A 27,616-nucleotide genomic window follows, 5' to 3' on the forward strand; every position below is an offset into this window, starting at 1 on the left:
TACACTTATTAATCAATCAATATAAATAAATGAAATTATCACCACCCAGGCTCTTGCTCAGTACTCTCAATTCACAATTCAAGAAACGATATACTTGTATGGAAAATTACACGGTATGACCAATTCCGAGATTAAATCGAAGATGACAAGTCTCACTGAACTCCTTCAGCTGCCACCGAAACACAAGAAAGTCTCCTCTATAAGGTAAATCTGGACCAATTCTACTTTTGGTTTAGAAACTTAAGCCTCTTCTCCAACTTAAGTTGTATTCAAGAATAGAGGTCGGTAACGGTTAATCATTATCCATGTTTAAATAGATTTTTTTTCAGGAACAAAATGTAAACAAAGAAATTTACCGGTTAATATTTCGGAAAATGATCAAAAAACATGTATTATTCGCAAAATTTGAGCTGTTTATCGAAAAAAACGTCGTTTTTCCGATTAATTTTCCAAATTTATCAAAAAATTAATCGGATAATACAGAAATACAAATTACTTGATCAAAACGTTTTACGAATAATTTTGAGCTTTATCTATTGATTAAAAGTTAACCATCCCCGACCTCTATTCAAGAAAATACTTTTACATATATTTTAGACAGGTGCCATTTGTATTTTCATGCCGGCGCGCGGCGGAGTGTTAAAAGCAAGGCCTCCACGCATAATGGTTGTTAACCGGTTCGTGACCGATATTTCAAGTTTTATCCCTTATACTTAAAAAATCGTCGTATCTATGCTAAAATTATTTCAAAGGTATCACTTTAAATTCAAATACCTATGGAATAATGTTAATTATTCAGAGTTGCTAGTGGGGGACGTAAAGTTTGATTTGCGCCCCCAATGGCATATCTTTGAATGAAATTGTCGCAGAAAGATTTCAGATTCCTCATTTTTAAGATAAATTATCGAAGAAAAACAATATATATTCAGGGTTTACATTTGGGGTCTGTGTTAATTCAATTCGAAGATGTGCGAAATGTTTGGAGAAAGGGGGTAAAATTTAACGTTTAACCCCCCAATTATTACTCGGGAGTATTTAACATTATTCCTTAAGTATCTATCTTCAAAATGATACCTTTGAAATAATTTTAGCTTGAGCAGTTTTTAATTATTTGGGGTAAAAACTACGATTTCTCTCCTCCCCCGTCAGCGCACCCCTGAAAAGAAAAATTGGCAATATATGAAATATTGATTACGAACCTGTTTACAACCAATATCCATTGAATTTTCGCTTTTAGCACTCCGCGGACACGATTTTGTTTTTATTCCGGGCTATAAAAGAATCGATAATAATTTATTTTCAATTTGTGTGACTGTTCAAAGTGATATACGTTCTATTTTCAAGAAAGAATTTAGGCACTAATAAGCTAGAATTAGCTTCTGGTTAGAAACCAGCACGTGATCCGAAAAATTCCGTTTTCCGCGGTGACAGTTGAAGTGTAAAAAAAAATGAAAACCTTCTTTGAAAATTAAAAAAAAAAGTGGAAGTTGGAAAAAAATGAAAACCTTCTTTGAAAATTAAAAATAAAGGCGGAAGTTGGAAAAAAATGAAAACCTTCTTTGAAAATTAAAAATAAAGGCGGAAGTTGGAAAAAAATGAAAACCTTCTTTGAAAATTAAAAAAAAAAGTGGAAGTTGGAAAAAAATGAAAACCTTCTTTGAAAATTAAAAATAAAGGCGGAAGTTGGAAAAAAATGAAAACCTTCTTTGAAAATTAAAAATAAAGGCGGAAGTTGGAAAAAAATGAAAACCTTCTTTGAAAATTAAAAATAAAGGCGGAAGTTGGAAAAAAATGAAAACCTTCTTTGAAAATTAAAAATAAAGGCGGAAGTTGAAAAAAAATTAAAACCTTCTTTGAAAATTAAAAATAAAGGCGGAAGTTGGAAAAAAATGAAAACCTTCTTTGAAAATTAAAAATAAAGGCGGAAGTTGGAAAAAAATGAAAACCTTCTTTGAAAATTAAAAATAAAGGCGGAAGTTGGAAAAAAATGAAAACCTTCTTTGAAAATTAAAAATAAAGGCGGAAGTTGGAAAAAAATGAAAACCTTCTTTGAAAATTAAAAATAAAGGCGGAAGTTGGAAAAAAATGAAAACCTTCTTTGAAAATTAAAAATAAAGGCGGAAGTTGGAAAAAAATGAAAACCTTCTTTGAAAATTAAAAATAAAAGCGGAAGTTGGAAAAAAATGAAAACCTTCTTTGAAAATTAAAAATAAAGGCGGAAGTTGGAAAAAAATGAAAACCTTCTTTGAAAATTAAAAATAAAGGCGGAAGTTGGAAAAAAATGAAAACCTTCTTTGAAAATTAAAAATAAAGGCGGAAGTTGGAAAAAAATGAAAACCTTCTTTGAAAATTAAAAATAAAGGCGGAAGTTGGAAAAAAATGAAAACCTTCTTTGAAAATTAAAAATAAAGGCGGAAGTTGGAAAAAAATGAAAACCTTCTTTGAAAATTAAAAATAAAGGCGGAAGTTGGAAAAAAATGAAAACCTTCTTTGAAAATTAAAAATAAAAGCGGAAGTTGGAAAAAAATGAAAACCTTCTTTGAAAATTAAAAATAAAGGCGGAAGTTGGAAAAAAATGAAAACCTTCTTTGAAAATTAAAAATAAAAGTGGAAGTTGGAAAAAAATGAAAACCTTCTTTGAAAATTAAAAATAAAGGCGGAAGTTGGAAAAAAATTAAAACCTTCTTTGAAAATTAAAAATAAAGGCGGAAGTTGGAAAAAAATGAAAACCTTCTTTGAAAATTAAAAATAAAGGCGGAAGTTGGAAAAAAATGAAACCTTCTTTGAAAATTAAAAATAAAGGCGGAAGTTGGAAAAAAATGAAACCTTCTTTGAAAATTAAAAATAAAAGCGGAAGTTGGAAAAAAATGAAAACCTTCTTTGAAAATTAAAAATAAAAGCGGAAGTTGGAAAAAAATGAAAACCTTCTTTGAAAATTAAAAATAAAGGCGGAAGTTGGAAAAAAATGAAAACCTTCTTTGAAAATTAAAAATAAAGGCGGAAGTTGGAAAAAAATGAAACCTTCTTTGAAAATTAAAAATAAAGGCGGAAGTTGGAAAAAAATGAAACCTTCTTTGAAAATTAAAAATAAAAGCGGAAGTTGGAAAAAAATGAAAACCTTCTTTGAAAATTAAAAATAAAAGCGGAAGTTGGAAAAAAATGAAAACCTTCTTTGAAAATTAAAAATAAAGGCGGAAGTTGGAAAAAAATGAAAACCTTCTTTGAAAATTAAAAATAAAGGCGGAAGTTGGAAAAAAATGAAAACCTTCTTTTAAAATTAAAAATAAAGGCGGAAGTTGGAAAAAAATGAAAACCTTCTTTGAAAATTAAAAATAAAGGCGGAAGTTGGAAAAAAATTAAAACCTTCTTTGAAAATTAAAAATAAAGGCGGAAGTTGGAAAAAAATGAAAACCTTCTTTGAAAATTAAAAATAAAGGCGGAAGTTGGAAAAAAATTAAAACCTTCTTTGAAAATTAAAAATAAAGGCGGAAGTTGGAAAAAAATGAAACCTTCTTTGAAAATTAAAAATAAAAGCGGAAGTTGGAAAAAAATGAAAACCTTCTTTGAAAATTAAAAATAAAGGCGGAAGTTGGAAAAAAATTAAAACCTTCTTTGAAAATTAAAAATAAAGGCGGAAGTTGGAAAAAAATGAAAACCTTCTTTGAAAATTAAAAATAAAGGCGGAAGTTGGAAAAAAATTAAAACCTTCTTTGAAAATTAAAAATAAAGGCGGAAGTTGGAAAAAAATTAAAACCTTCTTTGAAAATTAAAAATAAAGGCGGAAGTTGGAAAAAAATGAAACCTTCTTTGAAAATTAAAAATAAAAGCGGAAGTTGGAAAAAAATGAAAACCTTCTTTGAAAATTAAAAATAAAGGCGGAAGTTGGAAAAAAATGAAAACCTTCTTTGAAAATTAAAAATAAAGGCGGAAGTTGGAAAAAAATGAAAACCTTCTTTGAAAATTAAAAATAAAAGCGGAAGTTGGAAAAAAATTAAAACCTTCTTTGAAAATTAAAAATAAAGGCGGAAGTTGGAAAAAAAATGAAAACCTTCTTTGAAAATTAAAAATAAAGGCGGAAGTTGGAAAAAAATGAAAACCTTCTTTGAAAATTAAAAATAAAAGCGGAAGTTGGAAAAAAAGGAAAACCTTCTTTGAAAATTAAAAATAAAGGCGGAAGTTGGAAAAAAAATGAAAACCTTCTTTGAAAATTAAAAATAAAGGCGGAAGTTGGAAAAAAATGAAAACCTTCTTTGAAAATTAAAAATAAAAGCGGAAGTTGGAAAAAAATGAAAACCTTCTTTGAAAATTAAAAATAAAGGCGGAAGTTGGAAAAAAATGAAAACCTTCTTTGAAAATTAAAAATAAAGGCGGAAGTTGGAAAAAAATGAAAACCTTCTTTGAAAATTAAAAATAAAAGCGGAAGTTGGAAAAAAATGAAAACCTTCTTTGAAAATTAAAAATAAAGGCGGAAGTTGGAAAAAAATGAAAACCTTCTTTGAAAATTAAAAATAAAGGCGGAAGTTGGAAAAAAATGAAAACCTTCTTTGAAAATTAAAAATAAAGGCGGAAGTTGGAAAAAAATGAAAACCTTCTTTGAAAATTAAAAATAAAGGCGGAAGTTGGAAAAAAAATGAAAACCTTCTTTGAAAATTAAAAATAAACGCGGAAGTTGGAAAAAAATGAAAACCTTCTTTGAAAATTAAAAATAAAAGCGGAAGTTGGAAAAAAATGAAAACCTTCTTTGAAAATTAAAAATAAAAGCGGAAGTTGGAAAAAAATGAAAACCTTCTTTGAAAATTAAAAATAAAGGCGGAAGTTGGAAAAAAATGAAAACCTTCTTTGAAAATTAAAAATAAAGGCGGAAGTTGGAAAAAAATGAAAACCTTCTTTGAAAATTAAAAATAAAAGCGGAAGTTGGAAAAAAATGAAAACCTTCTTTGAAAATTAAAAATAAAGGCGGAAGTTGGAAAAAAATGAAAACCTTCTTTGAAAATTAAAAATAAAGGCGGAAGTTGGAAAAAAAATGAAAACCTTCTTTGAAAATTAAAAATAAAGGCGGAAGTTGGAAAAAAATGAAAACCTTCTTTGAAAATTAAAAATAAAAGCGGAAGTTGGAAAAAAATTAAAACCTTCTTTGAAAATTAAAAATAAAGGCGGAAGTTGGAAAAAAATGAAAACCTTCTTTGAAAATTAAAAATAAAGGCGGAAGTTGGAAAAAAAATGAAAACCTTCTTTGAAAATTAAAAATAAAGGCGGAAGTTGGAAAAAAATGAAAACCTTCTTTGAAAATTAAAAATAAAGGCGGAAGTTGGAAAAAAATGAAAACCTTCTTTGAAAATTAAAAATAAAGGCGGAAGTTGGAAAAAAAATGAAAACCTTCTTTGAAAATTAAAAATAAAGGCGGAAGTTGGAAAAAAATGAAAACCTTCTTTGAAAATTAAAAAAAAAAGTGGAAGTTGGAAAAAAATGAAAACCTTCTTTGAAAATTAAAAATAAAGGCGGAAGTTGGAAAAAAATGAAAACCTTCTTTGAAAATTAAAAATAAAGGCGGAAGTTGGAAAAAAATGAAAACCTTCTTTGAAAATTAAAAATAAAGGCGGAAGTTGGAAAAAAATGAAAACCTTCTTTGAAAATTAAAAATAAAGGCGGAAGTTGAAAAAAAATTAAAACCTTCTTTGAAAATTAAAAATAAAGGCGGAAGTTGGAAAAAAATGAAAACCTTCTTTGAAAATTAAAAATAAAGGCGGAAGTTGGAAAAAAATGAAAACCTTCTTTGAAAATTAAAAATAAAGGCGGAAGTTGGAAAAAAATGAAAACCTTCTTTGAAAATTAAAAATAAAGGCGGAAGTTGGAAAAAAATGAAAACCTTCTTTGAAAATTAAAAATAAAGGCGGAAGTTGGAAAAAAATGAAAACCTTCTTTGAAAATTAAAAATAAAGGCGGAAGTTGGAAAAAAATGAAAACCTTCTTTGAAAATTAAAAATAAAAGCGGAAGTTGGAAAAAAATGAAAACCTTCTTTGAAAATTAAAAATAAAGGCGGAAGTTGGAAAAAAATGAAAACCTTCTTTGAAAATTAAAAATAAAGGCGGAAGTTGGAAAAAAATGAAAACCTTCTTTGAAAATTAAAAATAAAGGCGGAAGTTGGAAAAAAATGAAAACCTTCTTTGAAAATTAAAAATAAAGGCGGAAGTTGGAAAAAAATGAAAACCTTCTTTGAAAATTAAAAATAAAGGCGGAAGTTGGAAAAAAATGAAAACCTTCTTTGAAAATTAAAAATAAAGGCGGAAGTTGGAAAAAAATGAAAACCTTCTTTGAAAATTAAAAATAAAAGCGGAAGTTGGAAAAAAATGAAAACCTTCTTTGAAAATTAAAAATAAAGGCGGAAGTTGGAAAAAAATGAAAACCTTCTTTGAAAATTAAAAATAAAAGTGGAAGTTGGAAAAAAATGAAAACCTTCTTTGAAAATTAAAAATAAAGGCGGAAGTTGGAAAAAAATTAAAACCTTCTTTGAAAATTAAAAATAAAGGCGGAAGTTGGAAAAAAATGAAAACCTTCTTTGAAAATTAAAAATAAAGGCGGAAGTTGGAAAAAAATGAAACCTTCTTTGAAAATTAAAAATAAAGGCGGAAGTTGGAAAAAAATGAAACCTTCTTTGAAAATTAAAAATAAAAGCGGAAGTTGGAAAAAAATGAAAACCTTCTTTGAAAATTAAAAATAAAAGCGGAAGTTGGAAAAAAATGAAAACCTTCTTTGAAAATTAAAAATAAAGGCGGAAGTTGGAAAAAAATGAAAACCTTCTTTGAAAATTAAAAATAAAGGCGGAAGTTGGAAAAAAATGAAACCTTCTTTGAAAATTAAAAATAAAGGCGGAAGTTGGAAAAAAATGAAACCTTCTTTGAAAATTAAAAATAAAAGCGGAAGTTGGAAAAAAATGAAAACCTTCTTTGAAAATTAAAAATAAAAGCGGAAGTTGGAAAAAAATGAAAACCTTCTTTGAAAATTAAAAATAAAGGCGGAAGTTGGAAAAAAATGAAAACCTTCTTTGAAAATTAAAAATAAAGGCGGAAGTTGGAAAAAAATGAAAACCTTCTTTTAAAATTAAAAATAAAGGCGGAAGTTGGAAAAAAATGAAAACCTTCTTTGAAAATTAAAAATAAAGGCGGAAGTTGGAAAAAAATTAAAACCTTCTTTGAAAATTAAAAATAAAGGCGGAAGTTGGAAAAAAATGAAAACCTTCTTTGAAAATTAAAAATAAAGGCGGAAGTTGGAAAAAAATTAAAACCTTCTTTGAAAATTAAAAATAAAGGCGGAAGTTGGAAAAAAATGAAACCTTCTTTGAAAATTAAAAATAAAAGCGGAAGTTGGAAAAAAATGAAAACCTTCTTTGAAAATTAAAAATAAAGGCGGAAGTTGGAAAAAAATTAAAACCTTCTTTGAAAATTAAAAATAAAGGCGGAAGTTGGAAAAAAATGAAAACCTTCTTTGAAAATTAAAAATAAAGGCGGAAGTTGGAAAAAAATTAAAACCTTCTTTGAAAATTAAAAATAAAGGCGGAAGTTGGAAAAAAATTAAAACCTTCTTTGAAAATTAAAAATAAAGGCGGAAGTTGGAAAAAAATGAAACCTTCTTTGAAAATTAAAAATAAAAGCGGAAGTTGGAAAAAAATGAAAACCTTCTTTGAAAATTAAAAATAAAGGCGGAAGTTGGAAAAAAATGAAAACCTTCTTTGAAAATTAAAAATAAAGGCGGAAGTTGGAAAAAAATGAAAACCTTCTTTGAAAATTAAAAATAAAAGCGGAAGTTGGAAAAAAATGAAAACCTTCTTTGAAAATTAAAAATAAAGGCGGAAGTTGGAAAAAAAATGAAAACCTTCTTTGAAAATTAAAAATAAAGGCGGAAGTTGGAAAAAAATGAAAACCTTCTTTGAAAATTAAAAATAAAAGCGGAAGTTGGAAAAAAAGGAAAACCTTCTTTGAAAATTAAAAATAAAGGCGGAAGTTGGAAAAAAAATGAAAACCTTCTTTGAAAATTAAAAATAAAGGCGGAAGTTGGAAAAAAATGAAAACCTTCTTTGAAAATTAAAAATAAAAGCGGAAGTTGGAAAAAAATGAAAACCTTCTTTGAAAATTAAAAATAAAGGCGGAAGTTGGAAAAAAATGAAAACCTTCTTTGAAAATTAAAAATAAAGGCGGAAGTTGGAAAAAAATGAAAACCTTCTTTGAAAATTAAAAATAAAAGCGGAAGTTGGAAAAAAATGAAAACCTTCTTTGAAAATTAAAAATAAAGGCGGAAGTTGGAAAAAAATGAAAACCTTCTTTGAAAATTAAAAATAAAGGCGGAAGTTGGAAAAAAATGAAAACCTTCTTTGAAAATTAAAAATAAAGGCGGAAGTTGGAAAAAAATGAAAACCTTCTTTGAAAATTAAAAATAAAGGCGGAAGTTGGAAAAAAAATGAAAACCTTCTTTGAAAATTAAAAATAAACGCGGAAGTTGGAAAAAAATGAAAACCTTCTTTGAAAATTAAAAATAAAAGCGGAAGTTGGAAAAAAATGAAAACCTTCTTTGAAAATTAAAAATAAAAGCGGAAGTTGGAAAAAAATGAAAACCTTCTTTGAAAATTAAAAATAAAGGCGGAAGTTGGAAAAAAATGAAAACCTTCTTTGAAAATTAAAAATAAAGGCGGAAGTTGGAAAAAAATGAAAACCTTCTTTGAAAATTAAAAATAAAAGCGGAAGTTGGAAAAAAATGAAAACCTTCTTTGAAAATTAAAAATAAAGGCGGAAGTTGGAAAAAAATGAAAACCTTCTTTGAAAATTAAAAATAAAGGCGGAAGTTGGAAAAAAAATGAAAACCTTCTTTGAAAATTAAAAATAAAGGCGGAAGTTGGAAAAAAATGAAAACCTTCTTTGAAAATTAAAAATAAAAGCGGAAGTTGGAAAAAAATTAAAACCTTCTTTGAAAATTAAAAATAAAGGCGGAAGTTGGAAAAAAATGAAAACCTTCTTTGAAAATTAAAAATAAAGGCGGAAGTTGGAAAAAAAATGAAAACCTTCTTTGAAAATTAAAAATAAAGGCGGAAGTTGGAAAAAAATGAAAACCTTCTTTGAAAATTAAAAATAAAGGCGGAAGTTGGAAAAAAATGAAAACCTTCTTTGAAAATTAAAAATAAAGGCGGAAGTTGGAAAAAAAATGAAAACCTTCTTTGAAAATTAAAAATAAAGGCGGAAGTTGGAAAAAAATGAAAACCTTCTTTGAAAATTAAAAATAAAGGCGGAAGTGGGAAAAAAATGAAAACCTTCTTTGAAAATTAAAAATAAAGGCGGAAGTTGGAAAAAAATTAAAACCTTCTTTGAAAATTAAAAATAAAGGCGGAAGTTGGAAAAAAATGTAAACCTTCTTTGAAAATTAAAAATAAAGGCGGAAGTTGGAAAAAAATGAAAACCTTCTTTGAAAATTAAAAATAAAGGCGGAAGTTGGAAAAAAAATGAAAACCTTCTTTGAAAATTAAAAATAAAGGCGGAAGTTGGAAAAAAATGAAAACCTTCTTTGAAAATTAAAAATAAAGGCGGAAGTTGGAAAAAAATGAAAACCTTCTTTGAAAATTAAAAATAAAGGCGGAAGTTGGAAAAAAAATGAAAACCTTCTTTGAAAATTAAAAATAAAGGCGGAAGTTGGAAAAAAATGAAAACCTTCTTTGAAAATTAAAAATAAAGGCGGAAGTGGGAAAAAAATGAAAACCTTCTTTGAAAATTAAAAATAAAGGCGGAAGTTGGAAAAAAATTAAAACCTTCTTTGAAAATTAAAAATAAAGGCGGAAGTTGGAAAAAAATGTAAACCTTCTTTGAAAATTAAAAATAAAGGCGGAAGTTGGAAAAAAAATGAAAACCTTCTTTGAAAATTAAAAATAAAGGCGGAAGTTGGAAAAAATGAAAACCTTCTTTGAAAATTAAAAATAAGGGCGGAAGTTGGAAAAAATGAAAACCTTCTTTGAAAATTAAAAATAAAGGCGGAAGTTGGATAAAAATGAAAACCTTCTTTGAAAATTAAAAATAAGGGCGGAAGTTGGAAAAAAATGGAAACCTTCTTTGAAAATTAAAAATAAAGGCGGAAATATTCGGAATATTTATAGACCAGCCAATATTACTCCTAGACCCTAGCGCCGCCGATCCAACGCGTCGTCGATATTTCCTCCGGCGCCGAACGGCTACCGGCGATTCATTTACATTTCGGCGCACCACCAGGGCTGCCGCCGATACATTTTGATCCCGCCGCTAAATTTTTCTTATACAACGCTTTAGATATTTTCTTCAAAATCATTTTGGATTTTTTTTTTCCAAATTTCAAAAGGGTGGAGAAATTGTTGTCCCTTCTCGACGCCCCCGCCGTAAAAAATCAACGCCGTCGAGGATTTTTGAAAAATCGGCGCGGTTAAGGCTGGTTTTCAGTAGGACAGAAACAGGATGAGGGCGACGGCGGACGAAAAAATATTGTATTAGGCATAACGGGAATTTTTTGCGTCGAAGCTAACCATCGTGGCGTTTTTGGACTAGTGAAAACTAGCCCTTATTTTCACGAAACGCCGCCGCCGACCGAAATAAAATTGGCACTAAACTAAAGATGGCTTTAGGAACATAAATTATCTTCTTCACGCATGCGCAATTCAGTAAATTTGGTCTCCGCAGCTCTACCTTAGGCATCGTAAAAAAACAACAAATGCATAGGAATTTAGGTTACGAAGAATACAAAATTTCGGCTTACAATTAGTGTAGGTTTGCGCCCTTTGGTAACTTATTTCATTCTAGACCTTTTAAAATGCAAAGGTATGATCCGACTTCATTTTGGCAGTCTGTCAATTAAATATCTATCAGCCTTAACTTGGCTTAAAATGTAGATTTATTTAGTAGACTGTACCCACGTGATCTCATTTAATATGAAATTGGTTTAAGCGGAGGTCAGCAGAGACGAGTGTCCCTCGCATCCGCTCTCGTGCACAGTCCTTCGCTGTTGATTCTGGACGAACCGACGGTGGGCGTCGATCCGCTTCTTCGGATGGACATCTGGAAGTACTTGAACGAGCTGTCAGCCACTCAAGGCACAACCACCATACTGACCACCCATTACACGGAGGAAGCTAGAATAGCCAACAAGGCAAGAAATGATTTTTAAGGCTTTAAATAATAGGGTAACTAAAAAGTGTATTTGAAAAGACCCTCAGTGATATGCTGAAGCAGCCACGGGCGTTTTTATCAGAGAACAGCTTACCTACCTAACCACTCGGGCTCGAAATATTCGCTCCCCTCCTTTCTTTCTTTATTAGGTGGGGAAATTTTTGTTCCTCTCTTTTCGCTCTTTATTGGGTGGGGGAATTTTTGGTTCTCTGTTTTCTTTCTTTATTAAGTGGGGAAATTTTCGGTTCTGTGTTTTAGCTCCTTATTGAGTGGGGAAATTTTCGGTTCTCTCTTTTCGCTTTTTATTGATTGGGGAAATTTTCGTTCCTCTCTTTTCACTCTTTTTTTGAGTGGGGAAATTATTTGATCCTCTCTTTTCGCTTGATACACTTCGCCAACTGCAGTTTCATTTATTCTAAACCAAAATGATGCTTTAAGTGAGAAAAGAAAAGCTATCGCACATCTGTTTTCGATGTTTATTGAAATTTTCGCTCTTTATTGAGCGGCGAAATTTTCGCTCTTTATTGAACGGTGAAATTTTTGCTCTTTATTGAGCTGCGAAATTTTCGCTCTTTATTGAGCGGCGAAATTTTCGCTCTTTATTGAACGGTGAAATTTTCGCTCTTTATTGAGCGGTGAAATTTTCGCTCTTTATTGAACGGCGAAATTTTCGCTCTTTATTGAACGGCGAAATTTTCGCTCTTTATTGAACGGTGAAATTTTCGCTCTTTATTGAGCGGCGAAATTTTCGCTCTTTATTGAGCGGCGAAATTTTCGCTCTTTATTGAGCGGCGAAATTTTCGCTCTTTATTGAACGGTGAAATTTTCGCTCTTTATTGAGCGGTGAAATTTTCGCTCTTTATTGAACGGCGAAATTTTCGCTCTTTATTGAGCGGCGAAATTTTCGCTCTTTATTGAGCGGCGAAATTTTCGCTCTTTATTGAGCGGTGAAATTTTCGCTCTTTATTGAACGGCGAAATTTTCGCTCTTTATTGAACGGCGAAATTTTCGCTCTTTATTGAACGGTGAAATTTTCGCTCTTTATTGAGCGGCGAAATTTTCGCTCTTTATTGAACGGTGAAATTTTCGCTCTTTATTGAGCGGCGAAATTTTCGCTCTTTATTGAACGGTGAAATTTTCGCTCTTTATTGAACGGCGAAATTTTCGCTCTTTATTGAACGGCGAAATTTTCGCTCTTTATTGAACGGTGAAATTTTCGCTCTTTATTGAACGGTGAAATTTTCGCTCTTTATTGAGCGGCGAAATTTTCGCTCTTTATTGAGCGGCGAAATTTTCGCTCTTTATTGAACGGCGAAATTTTCGCTCTTTATTGAACGGTGAAATTTTCGCTCTTTATTGAGCGGTGAAATTTTCGCTCTTTATTGAACGGCGAAATTTTCGCTCTTTATTGAGCGGCGAAATTTTCGCTCTTTATTGAGCGGCGAAATTTTCGCTCTTTATTGAACGGCGAAATTTTCGCTCTTTATTGAACGGCGAAATTTTCGCTCTTTATTGAACGGTGAAATTTTCGCTCTTTATTGAGCGGCGAAATTTTCGCTCTTTATTGAACGGTGAAATTTTCGCTCTTTATTGAGCGGCGAAATTTTCGCTCTTTATTGAACGGTGAAATTTTCGCTCTTTATTGAGCGGTGAAATTTTCGCTCTTTATTGAACGGCGAAATTTTCGCTCTTTATTGAACGGCGAAATTTTCGCTCTTTATTGAACGGTGAAATTTTCGCTCTTTATTGAGCGGCGAAATTTTCGCTCTTTATTGAGCGGCGAAATTTTCGCTCTTTATTGAACGGTGAAATTTTCGCTCTTTATTGAACGGCGAAATTTTCGCTCTTTATTGAACGGCGAAATTTTCGCTCTTTATCGAACGGTGAAATTTTCGCTCTTTATTGAGCGGCGAAATTTTCGCTCTTTATTGAACGGTGAAATTTTCGCTCTTTATTGAGCGGTGAAATTTTCGCTCTTTATTGAACGGCGAAATTTTCGCTCTTTATTGAGCGGCGAAATTGTCTCTCTTTATTGAACGGCGAAATGTTTGTTTATCTCTTTTCGCTCTATTTTCAGGCGTAAACTTTCCACTCTATTCTATTTACTCTTTCTTGAGCGGCGAAACTTTCGCTCCTCTCATTTCCGTTTTGCGAAATTTTAGAATCAGGGCTGAATTATTAAGAAAAATAATGAAGTGCTTAGGACATCAAGGAGTTTTGCAATAAGAAAAGTGCAAAATTGAAAGTGGAAGTAAAAAGAAAAAAAGAATTCGGGTTCATCATTGTTGATTTGTTTTTAAGTTCTTAGGGTTTTAACCAGCCCTGGTTTTAATTGAAATAGTGAGAAGAAAACAATCTACGAAATGGCAGTCTCTAATGTACACGCCTTTTGACACGCTTAAACTCTCTCATCTAAAATTAACTAGGTGGGTTTAATGAGAAATGGAGAAATTATGATGGAAGATTCTCCGACGAAAATTTTGGAACGGCTCAATCAAATGTCACTGGAAGCCTGCTTTCTTGTCATTTGTTCCCGACAAAACGAAACCGTTAATTTACCTACAAGTACTAAAAAAACGTTACGTAGACCATCTTTGCCAAAACTGTATATACAGATAGAAGAAGACGTTGGCGCGGCAGAAATAAACGAGCGCGAGGTAATTTATTCTTCTTTAATTTCATAATACAAAAATAGCCATTCTTACTAAACATTCTCTTATTCAATGAAAAATCAACCAATCTTTTTAGAATTTTCCGCCCTACCTTCTTAAGGTCTTATAGGCAAAGGAAAACAATTTCGGAATTATTTTGAAATCCTATAAATGGTTTTGGAGATATTTCATAATGAAATAATGTTGAAAACCACAAAAATTATATCGACTCTGAAAACCTTTTTTAAATAGCCCTATTTACATGGACTAATCTACTAATTTGCTAATTTTATCACCCTTTGCATTACAGTCCATATAGGTGGTTCCTTTTAACGTTACTATTTTAAACTTGCCTATGAGATATCAAGAAAATGACTTGGACAATTTGGTTTAGAACGTCTAGAAAATAAAGAATTTCACATGTTAAACCAAATTCACGAACATAACATGCGCGATGTTATAGAAATTTTTAAATCATTAAAATAACATTTTAGGTTTTTATTTTTACGGATAGTCGAATTGTCGAATAATAATTTTTATGGAAAGGGTTATAGAAAAATGTTACTATCACCATGACCAAAAGGTTTACATTTCAGGCGATTATTTATAACTTGTTTCGTAAAATCAGTATTCGTTAACAGTTTAGGGCTTTTCGTAGGAAATATCTTCTTTTAAATATTTTGGTATAGCCATTTATCAACCGAACATGACACATAAGTTGTTGCCTTAGTATTTTGAGAGGTGGTTCTTGTTTTCTTTATTATTTCCTGGTAATCCTAAAGGAACTAACAATGTTTAAATAGTGAAAGTTGGAATTATTTAGACAATTTTAGAACTGATGAGTAAAATTATGAAGGTTCCTGGTGAAGAGCATGGTAATCAGAAGTCACCAATCGGCGTTGGGAATAAAGTCAACCAAAGTCGCGTGCCGAAGAAGACTTTATCGTGGTCGCACGCTTCGGCCGTAGTTAAAGTTTTGTTGTGGCGAAATCTCCTGTTTTCGAAAAAAAATCTGCCTCTCCTGTTGTTCCAACTGTTCATTCCTCTGGCCACCATTAATTTGATTTCTGTATCTGTGGGAACCAACATCTTCGACGTGCCGGTCGGTGTAGTCAACGAGGAGGATCCGGCAGATTTGAGCGAAGCGTTCATCGATTCTATAGATAGCGCAGTTTTATTTGTGGTAGGTTAATTTTTCTGTACAAACCTATAAAGGGAGGGAGAGTTACGTAAATTATCAGAATTCTTAAACTTGCAAAATGATTTTATTTCAAAATCATTGACACTGTACCTTAGAATTGAACAATTTAGGTTTATTTGCGATCGTGAATTGCCTTTACCTTATTATAAAATTAACTATCTTGAATAATTTACAGAGAAATTCCAAAGGAACATATTTTAATGTTATTCGCTTAATCTTGTACAGCGAGACTACTTCGGCTCATTACGTCTTAGCATTATACATTATGGTATTTTCTATGTTTAAAGCTTAGACGTAGTGAAAGTGATAACTTTCTCTAAAATACAGTCAATTTAGCTAAGTTTCAAAACTCATCTAATACAAAAGTAATATTTATTATAAACCGATTTATTTAACTCGTTTAAGAGAAGTTTTTAATCGACCTAAGGTTGGAGGGGGAAGTTATATTAGTTGCCTTTTTCTAAGAGGGGAATTACCCCGGTTCTTAGTACATTACTGATCAATTGTGTGTTCCTATTTCTAGCTTTATTAACGAAAAGAAGCTACCAACTGTCCTTGAATTATGAATTAATAGGACCGTTAAATTTAATAAGAAAAAAAGCAGTATTTCTCGAGCTCCTTACTATCTTTTGTATAGTTTAAATGTTTAATTGATTTCCGAGTAGCAAAATGTAAAAATTTTACCATATGTAACATAATTACTAATAAGTATGCCTCTGTATAATATTTCCATTGAAAAAAATTCAATGAGACCTTGTTTCACGCGGAACATACATTGAGCGGACCCAAAAATGCAAAAATGCTTATAATCCTTGCGCTATTGAAAAGGTTACCATGGAAATGAAATCATGTGATCGCGAAGCACGAGCTAAACTTGACATGGGCAAAGCCAGAAACGCGCGAGGAATTCTCACTAACTTCCGTTTCTCATCAGTAAAGTTGATGACGCGTATTTCGTCACGGAGTTGTAAGTGACGTAATTTACGTCATATCCCGTGAACAAGGTTTCATTAACAAAAATGCTTTTATGGCATACTTATGAGTGATTATGTTACATATGATTTTACTTATAATATTTTGGATATTTATGGTATTTTGTCAATAAGTCTAGGTATGCGAATATCAGCCAAGGCTTAGACGCCGTTCGACGAGCGGATGTCTACGCCGTCTTTCATATCGAGATGGATTTTAGTACGTGCCTCAACCAAAAAGTGGAGCTGGGATTAGCTGCTAACGAACTAATTGTTAATTGCAGCTCTATCAAAGCTCATTTCGACAACACACGTGAGCCATGGTTAACTTTTTTTAATTAATTATCTTCGTTGATTGCGCCAAAGATTCGGTTCGTAAGAAGGATAAGAAATGAGATATCGATAGTTCCGTAGCTAGCTTTTAATAATAAAAAATAATAATAATAATCAGCTAGGCTAATACCCAAGGCACCACCTTAGGCCACATGCCATAATTTAAATTTGTTCAAGTGCTGATTGTCGGGTTCCGACGGTAAAGGGCATCGAGCGTGCATGCCTCCAGGTTATTGGTTTAAGTAGCGGTTAATTTATTTTATTATTTTTGACACTTTGACAAAGGCTTTAAACCGTATAGGTACCCTATTGGTATACACATAGATTCTTTAAATTTAAAAATAAATTATGGACCTTTTTTACCAGAAGTAAATAAATTGTTTTTAATGTTAATGAAATGAACTTCTTTTACAGGCTTTAGTCCGTTTAGGTTCTCTATTGACATATAGGTTATATTAAAAGTAAATGTTCTTTTTACTACAGGTAATAACAAAAGTACATAGGGGGAGAAAGTCTATCACTGCCTTCAGATTTTACCTTCCACCATGCTTGACACCCTTTCTAAAGAGCTAGTGATCCCGTGATATTTATAACCAATAAGGATAGCACATTACGCGCGAAGTAGTGCATTTTGTAGTATTCCGGTCCGCGCTTAAGATGAAAATTTTCAATTTTATTCCCTGGCAACCATGTCACCGCCTCGCGATTTCAAATAGTTTCTCTGTCAAATGCTGACCATTATTTCCTTCGATAACGGTTGATTTTAATTAATAATTACTATATCAATTGTGAAATAAACAAAAAAAGCTCGTAGCTATAGCTATTATTTAAAACTTGCAAATTGTTAGGCCTTAACATCGTAGATTTACCAATTAGTCCCGATCTCTGCTCTCAGATGGCGCCACGCTCTCCACGATTGAAGTGAGCGTTATTCTACTTACGGTTTATTTCTTTTCAAAAGTGTTATTAGTTTTAAAAGTCGCATTTTAGTTCCTATCATATATCTACTTTATTTAGGAACTAAATTAACCAAATTATCGAAACCAAAAGTTTAATTTTCACGTATTTTATAGATAACTATTTTTCATCGTGGCGGAGTACAACAGATACCTTTGTGTCCCTGTAGAGAGGCGAGGGGAAGTCATTTCCGAAGCCCAAAAATGTTACCCCTCTAATAAGACGTCGTGCTGTTGGACCCAAGTGCCAGCCTTTCTCCCCCTATATACTTTTGGTAATAATAACAAATAATAATAATAATAATCAGCTAGGCTAATACCCAAATAAACTAATAGGAAATGACATTTTTAATACGCTTCTAGGTAATATGCATTTCCACAAGGCTAAGCGCGTCTTAGGTGGTAATTCATTCGTTGACCATGACATATTTAACGGCTGTCCGTTCGCTCTCAGCGGCTGTGTGATGTGGTGAAAGTCATACTTGTTTTGTACTACTGCGATGTTTTGTTAATAGTTCCTTTTACTAGAGTTCGAGGTTACATACTAGGTTTATAATTTTGCATGTAGTTCATTATAAATGATTATGTTTAATACATTGAATGCCATTGTCTACTGATCAATATATGATCTTAACAACTTTAAATAGTGAAAAAGAAAAAACACGTGAAATTTACAAACCCTTAATTTTAATCAATAATCCAATGCCTGATGCGAAATGTTTTTATTTTTAAAGACTGAAACCCTGAAAAATTGCCAATAGAGCAACTTGTGATAAAGGTTTAAGCTAGAGACCAAAAGTCCGAATTATCAGACCAATAATATCTATTGCGATGTTCTGAGTTACAACTTAATAGTAAAATAGTATCAGTGTCTTTGGTGAAGAGCTTACTGATATTTTTAAGTTAATTTTGTAACAAATAATTTATGTGATAAAAATAAAAAAATATTGTAAGGGTGAGCTATTTCAAATAAATTAAATATAAATGTATAATAAATATCTGATAAAATTTTAACTTGATCTGAAAACTATCATACATATTAACCTTTTTACGGGTGACGGTGTATATCAATGAACATTTCTAATTTAATGAGGTGAAATTTTTTCTCGCTCTTATACGTAATTAGTTAATAGTAATTACTCTAATAAATCTTCTTAATTAATCGATTAATCTAACGTGTTCTTGAATAAGAAAACCTTATCCTTAATCGAGTACTCGAGAACCCAACTTATCGAAAAGTTTGGACACTCGATCAGCTAAAAACCACTTCTCCAGTTGGTAGAAAATATAATAATATAATTGGATATTGATGGTTGAAATGAACACATTGGCTGCTAAAACTAAACACCACACGCTAAGAATATTTTTGTGAAATTAAAATGAAAAAGTAATTTTAATTAAAAAATATAAATTCTGGCAGTATTGCAGTGGACTGCGTAAATCGTATAGGTTTCGAGTCCTGAAGAAATAGCACCATCTGCGTTAGTACCTGTTACCTATACGTGTGGTATTAAAAGATTCTACGTTAAAACTTAAAGCCGTGTATGTCTATTAAAAACTCTGAAGGTCGGGTAATTTTGACGAATATTTCAAGCACAAATCCTGTTCGGAAAATCGTTGCCAGGTGGTAGGCCCTGTTTTGGGCCTTGGGCCCTGCGATATCACGCTGCGTAGTTACGACAATCGATAAAGAAAATCACGTCAAATGCCTGACGTTTTAAGAGGCTAGTCACAATACTTAAGGTTGTTCGTATTCCGCGCAGAGCTGCCAGATAACCAAAAAGAAGGAAAGTACGAAGAAAAACATCTCCTCTAAACGCAAATTGATAGAAAAAAAAATGAAATTAACTAAATGAAACTAAAATCTAAATTTTCTTTAAGATCGTTTAGTTATTGAAGTATTGTATTTTTTGGAGTAATATCTAAAATTTCTAATTGTTTATCATCCTCGGGTGAAAAAATCGTCCTATATACCACTCAGCAACTCGAATTATAGTAGCTCGCGGTAATATCATTTCGAAAGTCATTGAATTCTTAGTGTTTGGCAATACTGTCATATATCACTTAAGATTTCACAAATTACACATTTTAGAATGATTTTACGCGTATTCCATGATTATATTCGAAAAAATTAATTACACGTTAAAATATTTTGTAACATCCGATAATATTTGGTAATAGAAAACTCTTGATATTTTACAAGAATATTTGGTAATACCGAATAATACTTTGTATAAAGTGAGACTACTTGGCAAAACAGGAAAATATTAGGAAATACACGAGAATCAGTAGCGACCTCAAAAATTGTTTTTAAAGGGAGTATATGAACTCAAGGAATAAACCATTTGCTATCACGCGACACGACTGGTTTTTAACGTTTCTAGCGCCAATCGTCCCTAGCTTGTGTTAAACCTGGGGGTAGAAATCTGAAATTCGTTGATCCATCATCAACATGGACATTAAAAATATTCGGATTTTTTGAAATAAAAAACCAAAAATTACACTGGAAAACATTATAGTATTATGCGAATAATTTTGTTACTTTTATTATATCTACATAATAAACGCCATATTACACGATGAATGGTGTCCTCTATAAAAGTATTACACTATCTAGAATAACCAAAGAGAAGTAATGAAACTCCTAAAACGATCGCGATATTTTAAAGCTATTGCTTCTTGATGAATAATTATATTTAAATGCGCGAGGTTAGCATTGTAAAATAAGTGAGTTGCGATGCAATTTTAATTTTCTCTGTTTATTTTCTAGCGTATATATTCGAAACCTTGATCCTGCCCTAAATAATGTACTTTTCACGATAGATTTTTTAAATTAACTAAATTAGTCACTACGAAAGCGTCTATTCATCTATTGGTCATTTATTTCAGAGAGTATTCAAGCAGTCCTAATTAAGCGTACCATATTCAATTCGTACAACAGGTTTATGGCAGACTTTCTACGTGAGCGTGGAATACACGTCAAAGCAACGAGCCTTCCAATAGACGTATGTAATGTTTTAAATTCAGTTTGAAATCGTTCTTGGTGAGAGAGCGGCAGAAATCTATTTAAGCTTCACCATTTCCAATTATCTTTATAATTTAATTTAAGAGTAATGTTTATAGGCAATGTCCTCCGTTTCCGTTATAACAGTAAGCGTTTAAACAAAACACCTTGAAGGAAATCGCCAAAAAGTAATATTTCCCAGAGCCAGGAACCCCGAGTTACTGTTTATATTGTGCTTGTTGAAATAATGTTAATTTTGCTTATTCAATTAGTGAGATAAAGTTAAACTTGTCTAAGTTCGACCTACTGCTAGTTTTACAAAACATGTTTATTTTGTTTAATTTGATAAAGTATTTATTTCAACGTTTTCCTAAATATAAATCACTATCGCAAGTTGTTCAACAATGCCGTATTCTTAGCTGTAGGCCTATTCGACCAAATTACCAAACGACCGACACATTTAAAAATTATATGAACGATCATGAAACGATATTCCCATTGATCCGACAACAAATTGATTATCTATTTAATCGACAATATAATCAAGAAGAATGAGTGATGATTCAATTCTGTTTGTAAGGGAGACCTCGAAAACAAAACTAGGCTTACGAGCATTAATTTCGCCATTTTTAAGAGGTTAAATTTAAAAACCTTTAGCGTAAAGAAGGGGTGATGAAGAAAGACGTAAAACTGAAATGCCAAACACTACTTACTTTTAACACTAACTTTTGTGATACTTTAAAAAGCACGATAAATTGCTCGAGCGACAGATAACTCCAGTTCTATTTAATCACTGGACCATATGGTATCTTACGGATGCAATGCGTCGAAAAAATGTGCTGGTTATTACAATCAATGCGTTGGAAATCCTCAAAAGAGCGTATTTCCTCTTTTAAAATAATGTATTTCAGCTAAAAAACAATATTTCCAAAGATTCCATTATTCGCTCTGGTGGCGTTAGAATGTTGGGAGACCTCGGAAATGCGTTTGAAAAAATGTACAGAATAATAAGAAAAATGCGATTAAAATGGCTAAATATGCATTGAAAAACGTCAGAAAGGGTCGAAAAGGCACTTTCTAAAAAAAGGAATTTTCTCTGTAAAATAGAATATATTTTGTCCCCACTTTAAGCCCCTATTTTTGCCCTGGTCTGGTAAGGTTGTTGGGATACCTCGAAAAAATTCTTTGTAATACGTAAAAATGTAAGTAAAAATTAACAAAAAATGCGCAATAATCATTAATCCCATTTTTTTTCTGAAATTTTGGACTTAGGAAGTCCATAAGTAAAAACTCTATCTTTAATGGTTTTTTTGATAAAATCGCCTAGTCAGAAGCAAATTGGAGACATCCAATTTATTCTATAAAATGTTGTATATTATAAAAAATAAATACTTACACGGGACTATTCAACCGCGTCTTTATTTTGTTAAAATATGAAAGTTAAATTACACCTTATCCAAACAAGTTGGCAAGCCAAAATATACCTCTCCTCGGTAGAATTGTCCCTAGTGGTATTAATCTCTCGAGATAACCCTTAAAGATATATCTCCGCAATTCAGAGTTATTTACTAAAAACGTAATCCCGGTTCAATCCCGCCTGGTATAAAATTTTAATTTAAATAATTGAGACGAAACAACCGAGTTTAATTTATTCAGAATTATATAAATTAAGTAGTTACAACAGCGAGTTAGACGTACTAAAACAATGCACAATTGAATTTAACCCTATTTACAGAACAAGTTTATCGGTGAAATATAATACGAAGCAAATTATAAATAATTAATTAATTTTAAATTCAATATAATTCACAAAAGCGTAAAATGTTGTTGAAAAAAAATTTACAAAAGTGTAAAATGTTGTAGGAAACAAATTGACGTCAATAACTTTATAACAGCGTAAAGGACTATCGCTTAGCTGTTTTTGAAAAACACCGAAGCCCAACAAGCGTCGGTGGCTGAGGTGTTAGAGTAAATCTCTCCACGCAGCAGACCCTGGTTCGATTCCCGGCCGGCGCCAATAAATCGCATATAGACACTAAGACGTATACCGTGAACAATTGGTGGAAACCCTGCCATTGGAAGTTGAGAGGTTCTTAAACACTCAGCATTTGGTCCGTCCCAAAAGTCAACAAGAAAAAGTTGGAGAGAAAATGCACGTACACACAACCAACACAACCAACACTATCACAACCAACACTAACATAACACACTCAACACCCACAACCGTCATAACACAAACTAAACATTCCCACCCTACACATAAACATTAAAATAACGTAATATCCAATCAAACTGCATCCACACTGTCGCGACGGTGAGCGTAAAACCATCAAAACCAAACCCAGCCGCATTGTAATCCGTTAACGCTCACCGTCAAACGGTGGTTTTGCCATCCGTTAGACTTCGCCCCCTAATTCCTAGCAACTGCGAACGCAAAGAGCCCTAGAAACTGCGAACGCGGTGATTTCAACACAAAGCGTACACAGTGATTACACTTTGCCCCGAAAATGCGTACGCGTTCGCAGGACACACACACCCACCCACAGACACGGTGATTGTATAACCCCTCCAGGGTACAAAGTACCCTCGGAGAGGTAATAATACAATTGAGTATTTGACTTTATGAAATATTCCTCTTATTCTAGCCTCTAGAAGAGCGTTTTGTTAAGAAAACGGTTCGGGTTTACAGCCATTCTGTTGGCTTTTAGAGTTATCCTGCCAGCCACAGTAGAATTGAGACAATCCGCTATTAAATTTTTATATTAACTCTGAAAGTGCATTCCCTTCTTAGTGGAGTGTCTTTTGTTGTAACACGTTTTTTTTTTTCACATTCAGATGTCCAAAGCTGTGTTTGGCTACGAGGACGAGCCATTCCGGGATTTCTTGTTGCCCGGTGGTATCGTCATTCTCATATATTACATGGCCGTTTTGGCCAACTTAATGACGTTCATCTTGGAGGCCAACAGTGGTTTGCAGGACAGGCTACGGGTGTCAGGTGTGACCACCGGTCAATTACTCGTTTCCCACTTTCTCTCTCAAAGCGTCATAGTTTTGGGACAAGTGCCGTTGGCCCTCACAACGCCCCTCCTTCTCTTCGGCTTGCCACTGCACGGTTCACTCTTATTGGCTTATTTCTTGCTGGTATTGCAAGGAATCGGAGGGGTAACGTACGGTAAGTTCCTTTGCCCAAACATTTTATCGCTATATTTCATAAAGCACATCGCTAGTTCAAAATATTTTGACAAGTGTAGTGGGAAACTTTCATCTTTGCCATCATGGTAGCTGGAAAAATAATTCATAGTTCGCTGGAAGAAATATAATTTCAATATTGCACAATCCCTAAAATATATTCCGAGCAGTGTCAGTGCCAGGGATAGTGTTACTAGAGTATGTCAATGCCTTCTGAACTGAAAGGCGTTGGTTTTCAAATTCACAGGTTTCTTTATATCCACCTTGACGTCGAACGGAGTTGTTGCTATTACAGTTTATATGGCGAATCTCTGCATAATTATGTATATTTCAGGTAAGAATCAATACGTTTACTCTCTACTTCAAATTTCGGGTGATAAATGTTTTCCTTTAAAATATACGATAACTTAACTATATGTAATTAGATATTAACACAATGTATGAAAGTCTAAATGCATTTCCAATAAGACGTAGCTCTTTTTTTAAATAAAATTTAATTTATCTATAATCTATGTAATAAAACTTGGGATAATTTTTGTGCGCCATCAAAGCGCTCTAAAGTCTTAAATAAAGCTATGCAAAACTCACTCGGATTTGCTGGGGAGGACGAGAAAACGATGACGACAATCCAATCACTAAATCTCTTATTTTATTTTGCGCCATCAACATAGATAATTAAAAATCATAAAAATTTAAATTGATAAATAAAACTATTATTATTTGATAAAGTTACATTTAATGATTTCAAATTAATTTTAATTGCATTCCTTGTTTCTAGTTGACAGGATTGTCTGATTTAAGGGTTTTGATTTAAATATCTTTTTAAATAAAATTATTATTTTTTTGTTTTAAACCGCTCATGATACTCCAATGTATTTTTGGAAATGTGCGAATGTAGGATTTCTAGACTCATTTAAATATAATTTTATAATTTTTAATATTAATTTATATTTTAGCTTAAATTCCGCTGCACTTATTTTATTAATGCAATTTCAAAAAATACAGGCATTAAACCGTTAAAACTCAATAAATTGAAAAATAATTAAAATCAATAAAAATTAAATTTTAAACAAATAAATTGATTTTTTCGATTTAAAAAGATATCAAAACTTGGAGATCCTATCTACGACTGTAGTAGTCGTTATTTAATGGATATTTCTAATTTCTGGCGGAACCAGCGGATATAAAGGTGCCAGATATAAAGCAGAACGAACGTTATAGCTATGTTCGGTTTTAGTTCCAAATGTATTTATGCATAGAAGTGGTACAATTGCTAGTTGAAATAGTAGAAATATTTCATCAAAATGCCTTTCAAGTTTTACAAATTCGATAAAAAGCCAACTACGGCAGCGCTAGTATTCGAACTCGAGCCTCTTTGCTTGCAAGGCAGAGGTCTTACGCTCAAGGCTCAAGAGCCCTCTTTAATTCTGATTTGGAACTCCGTCTAATCTCCGCAGATTCTCCTTTCATCTCAATGCGCTTGCACGAAATCGCTATACAGGGCAGAGTTCCCCGACGTACGATAGCTATCATCCTTTGTAGATAATATTGAACCAATGTTTGTGCCGAACAATGTTTTGAAATTATTTTTTAAATATTCTGCGACTCGATCACTTACGGCTAATTATTATTGGCAATTTGGATGCGGATTTTTTATAAATAGGTCCTAAATCAAAATCTATTCAGGGTACATTTCGAATTAGGACTGGTCATTCATTATTTTATAAACTAATTTATATCGGGTTTTAAAATTGCATTATTCCCGATGTTTATAGGTTGATTATAGGTTATTATCAGGATATTAATAACCTCGGATTGAAAAAAATCAATCGGTAAAGTAAAATCGGTAGAGCGTAAAGCGTAGGAAAGTTATTTTCTAGCCTGAAACGCTATCGCCATCTAGCAGGATTTTACTGTAATAAACTTCCATACGGTATCCCCTTAAGTAAGATAAATCTTACTTAAGGGGAAACCGTATGGAAGTTTATTTCCATAATGTAGTATCTGTCTGCCTAAGCAAGGACAATCGTACAAAAATATTCATAAGTAATGAAGCTAAATGAATCTGTGTAACGTAAAATCATAAGTAACAATATCCATAAGTATAACACTAAATGAAGCTGTGTAACGTTCAATCATAAGAATCAGAATATTTTATTATACTTTAGATATACAGCCAAGGTTTTAAGGGCCGAAATCATCTGGCGACTTAAGTAATATATCTTTAAGTATAAGACTAAATGAAGCTGTGTAACGTACAACCATAAGAAACAATATCTATTACTATGCCACTAAATGGAGCTGTGAGTGGTGTGTTTAACGTACAATCATAAGTAATAATTTCTTTCAGTATGACACTTAATGAAACCGTGAAAGGTGTTTTTAACGTACAATCATAAGTATCAATATCCTTCAGTATGAAACTGTGTAACGTACAATAATTAGTAACATTAAATCAATTAGTATGGTATAAAGTACGATTCTTGGTACCCCTTTGAGATATAAAATTTTAAGCATGATGTTTTGGAAGTAGCTTAACACATACGATGTGGGACTAAAATTACGGTTGCGCCAACTTTTTACTTATCTTCGCAGGTTTCAGTGTGGATGGATCATTTTTTTTCGGTACAATGTCAGTTTGCAGGTTGGACATAATCTTTCGGGTGATTCCTCAATAGATTTAAGCACAAAGCCCCCGATTTTTCAAACGATTTTTAGAAACAATGTTGGGAATTTCACATATTTCTTATGTCAAGTTTTAGGCCCTATCTGATCGAAACATAATGAATTTGTACACAATCTTTTTCATTGTAGACCTAAAGCACGCTTAATTGCATTTGTCTTTTTAATTTGCAACAGGTTTCCTTTGGCCGCTGGAAAGTGTAAATCACGCTTTTCGCATTTTCGCGTATTTTCTTCCGGTGACGCTACCGAATGAAGCGCTGAGATCCATATTTTGCAGAGGATGGGGAATCGCGCATCGCACCGTTTACCTGGCGCTCATTTCCTCCTTCACGTGGATTGGCGTCTTTCTAATGCTCACAGTGATGATCCTAAAATTCAAGAAAAAATGATGTCATAATGAGAGCTGTTCAAAGTTTTTTAACCCGTCATTTTATGTTTAAGTTCAATATATCTTAAATATTTGTTATATAAACAAGTTGGCAAGCCAAAATATGCCTCTCCTCGGAAGAATTATCCCTAGCGGTATTAATTTATCGAGATGACCCTTAAAGATAGATCTCCGTAGTTATTTACTAAAAACGTTATCCAGGTTCAATCCCGCCCGGTATAAAATTTTAATTATAATTAAAATAATTGAGACGAAACAACCGAGTATAATTTATTCGGAATATTATAAATTAAGTAGTTACAACAGTGAGTTAGACGTACTAAAACAATGCACAATTGAATTTAACCCTATTTACGGTACAAATTTAACAGTTAAATATAATACGAAGCCAATTTTAATGAATGAAATATCTACAGAGGGTATTTGTATTTTTCGCGCTTACGAAATACTTGCCGCATCTTTAACGCTCATTTTATTTCAAATTAAACATCTTAATCAGTCGAGAAAACGTTTGAAATAAATTACGAAGTAATGAAGATCCAGTTAAAAACCAGACCAACATAAGTGTAAGCGCACGATGTATACAACTCGATGAAAATATATATATTTTATAACGCAGTCAAGCAATAAATTAGTTTAAATACTTAGAAATCAAGCAATAGAAAATATAATATCAAGAAGCGCAACACCTTACCATTCACAAATACGATTTTTCACGTTATTATAATGAAACCGGATAAGCTTTTGGGCATGACTTACGCTCTTAAAGGTTCCTCTAAGACTGGATCAGTTTGCGGGTAAAAGGAAATAAACATAAAAAATAGTAGATACAAATATAAGACAGAAAAAACCAACAATACCAAAGATTAGACAAACAAGATAAAATCATCATAATTTCATTCGTAAAAAAACTAGATTAGGAATTCATAAATTAATTCATAAAAAAATTCAAGACTTTATTACGATGAGTGTCTTATTTTCAGTGAAGCTAAGCAGCTATCGGTGGTTCTGTGATAGAGCGGTTGACTGCCAAGCCGAATGGCCTGGGTTCGAAACCTGGGTGGCGCAT

General features: G+C 32.0%; 1 protein-coding gene across 2 annotated transcripts in view; it reads left to right on the forward strand.

Moving 5' to 3' along the window:
* Positions 1–26,795, forward strand: part of LOC149954535 (ABC transporter G family member 23-like) — a 31,532-nt gene extending 4,737 nt beyond the window's left edge. Inside the window, exons 3-12 of one of the 2 annotated variants that reach the window (XM_090170366.1) lie at positions 50–204; positions 10,948–11,149; positions 13,596–13,826; positions 14,677–15,003; positions 16,128–16,212; positions 16,277–16,315; positions 20,171–20,286; positions 23,121–23,457; positions 23,722–23,808; positions 26,334–26,795. In XM_090170366.1, the coding sequence (XP_090026492.1) occupies positions 50–204; positions 10,948–11,149; positions 13,596–13,826; positions 14,677–15,003; positions 16,128–16,212; positions 16,277–16,315; positions 20,171–20,286; positions 23,121–23,457; positions 23,722–23,808; positions 26,334–26,548 (1,794 nt within the window). In that variant the 3' untranslated portion in view covers positions 26,549–26,795. Of the gene's footprint in view, positions 1–49; positions 205–10,947; positions 11,150–13,595; positions 13,827–14,676; positions 15,004–16,127; positions 16,316–20,170; positions 20,287–23,120; positions 23,458–23,721; positions 23,809–26,333 lie in introns of both variants that reach the window. The other variant, XM_090170365.1, reaches the window with a different exon arrangement.
* The last annotated feature ends 821 nt before the right edge of the window (positions 26,796–27,616 follow it).

Source organism: Leiobunum rupestre, chromosome 3 (assembly GCF_980474605.1).
Source record: "Leiobunum rupestre chromosome 3, qqLeiRupe1.1.hap1, whole genome shotgun sequence".
Classification (NCBI taxonomy): Eukaryota; Metazoa; Arthropoda; class Arachnida; order Opiliones; family Sclerosomatidae; genus Leiobunum; species Leiobunum rupestre.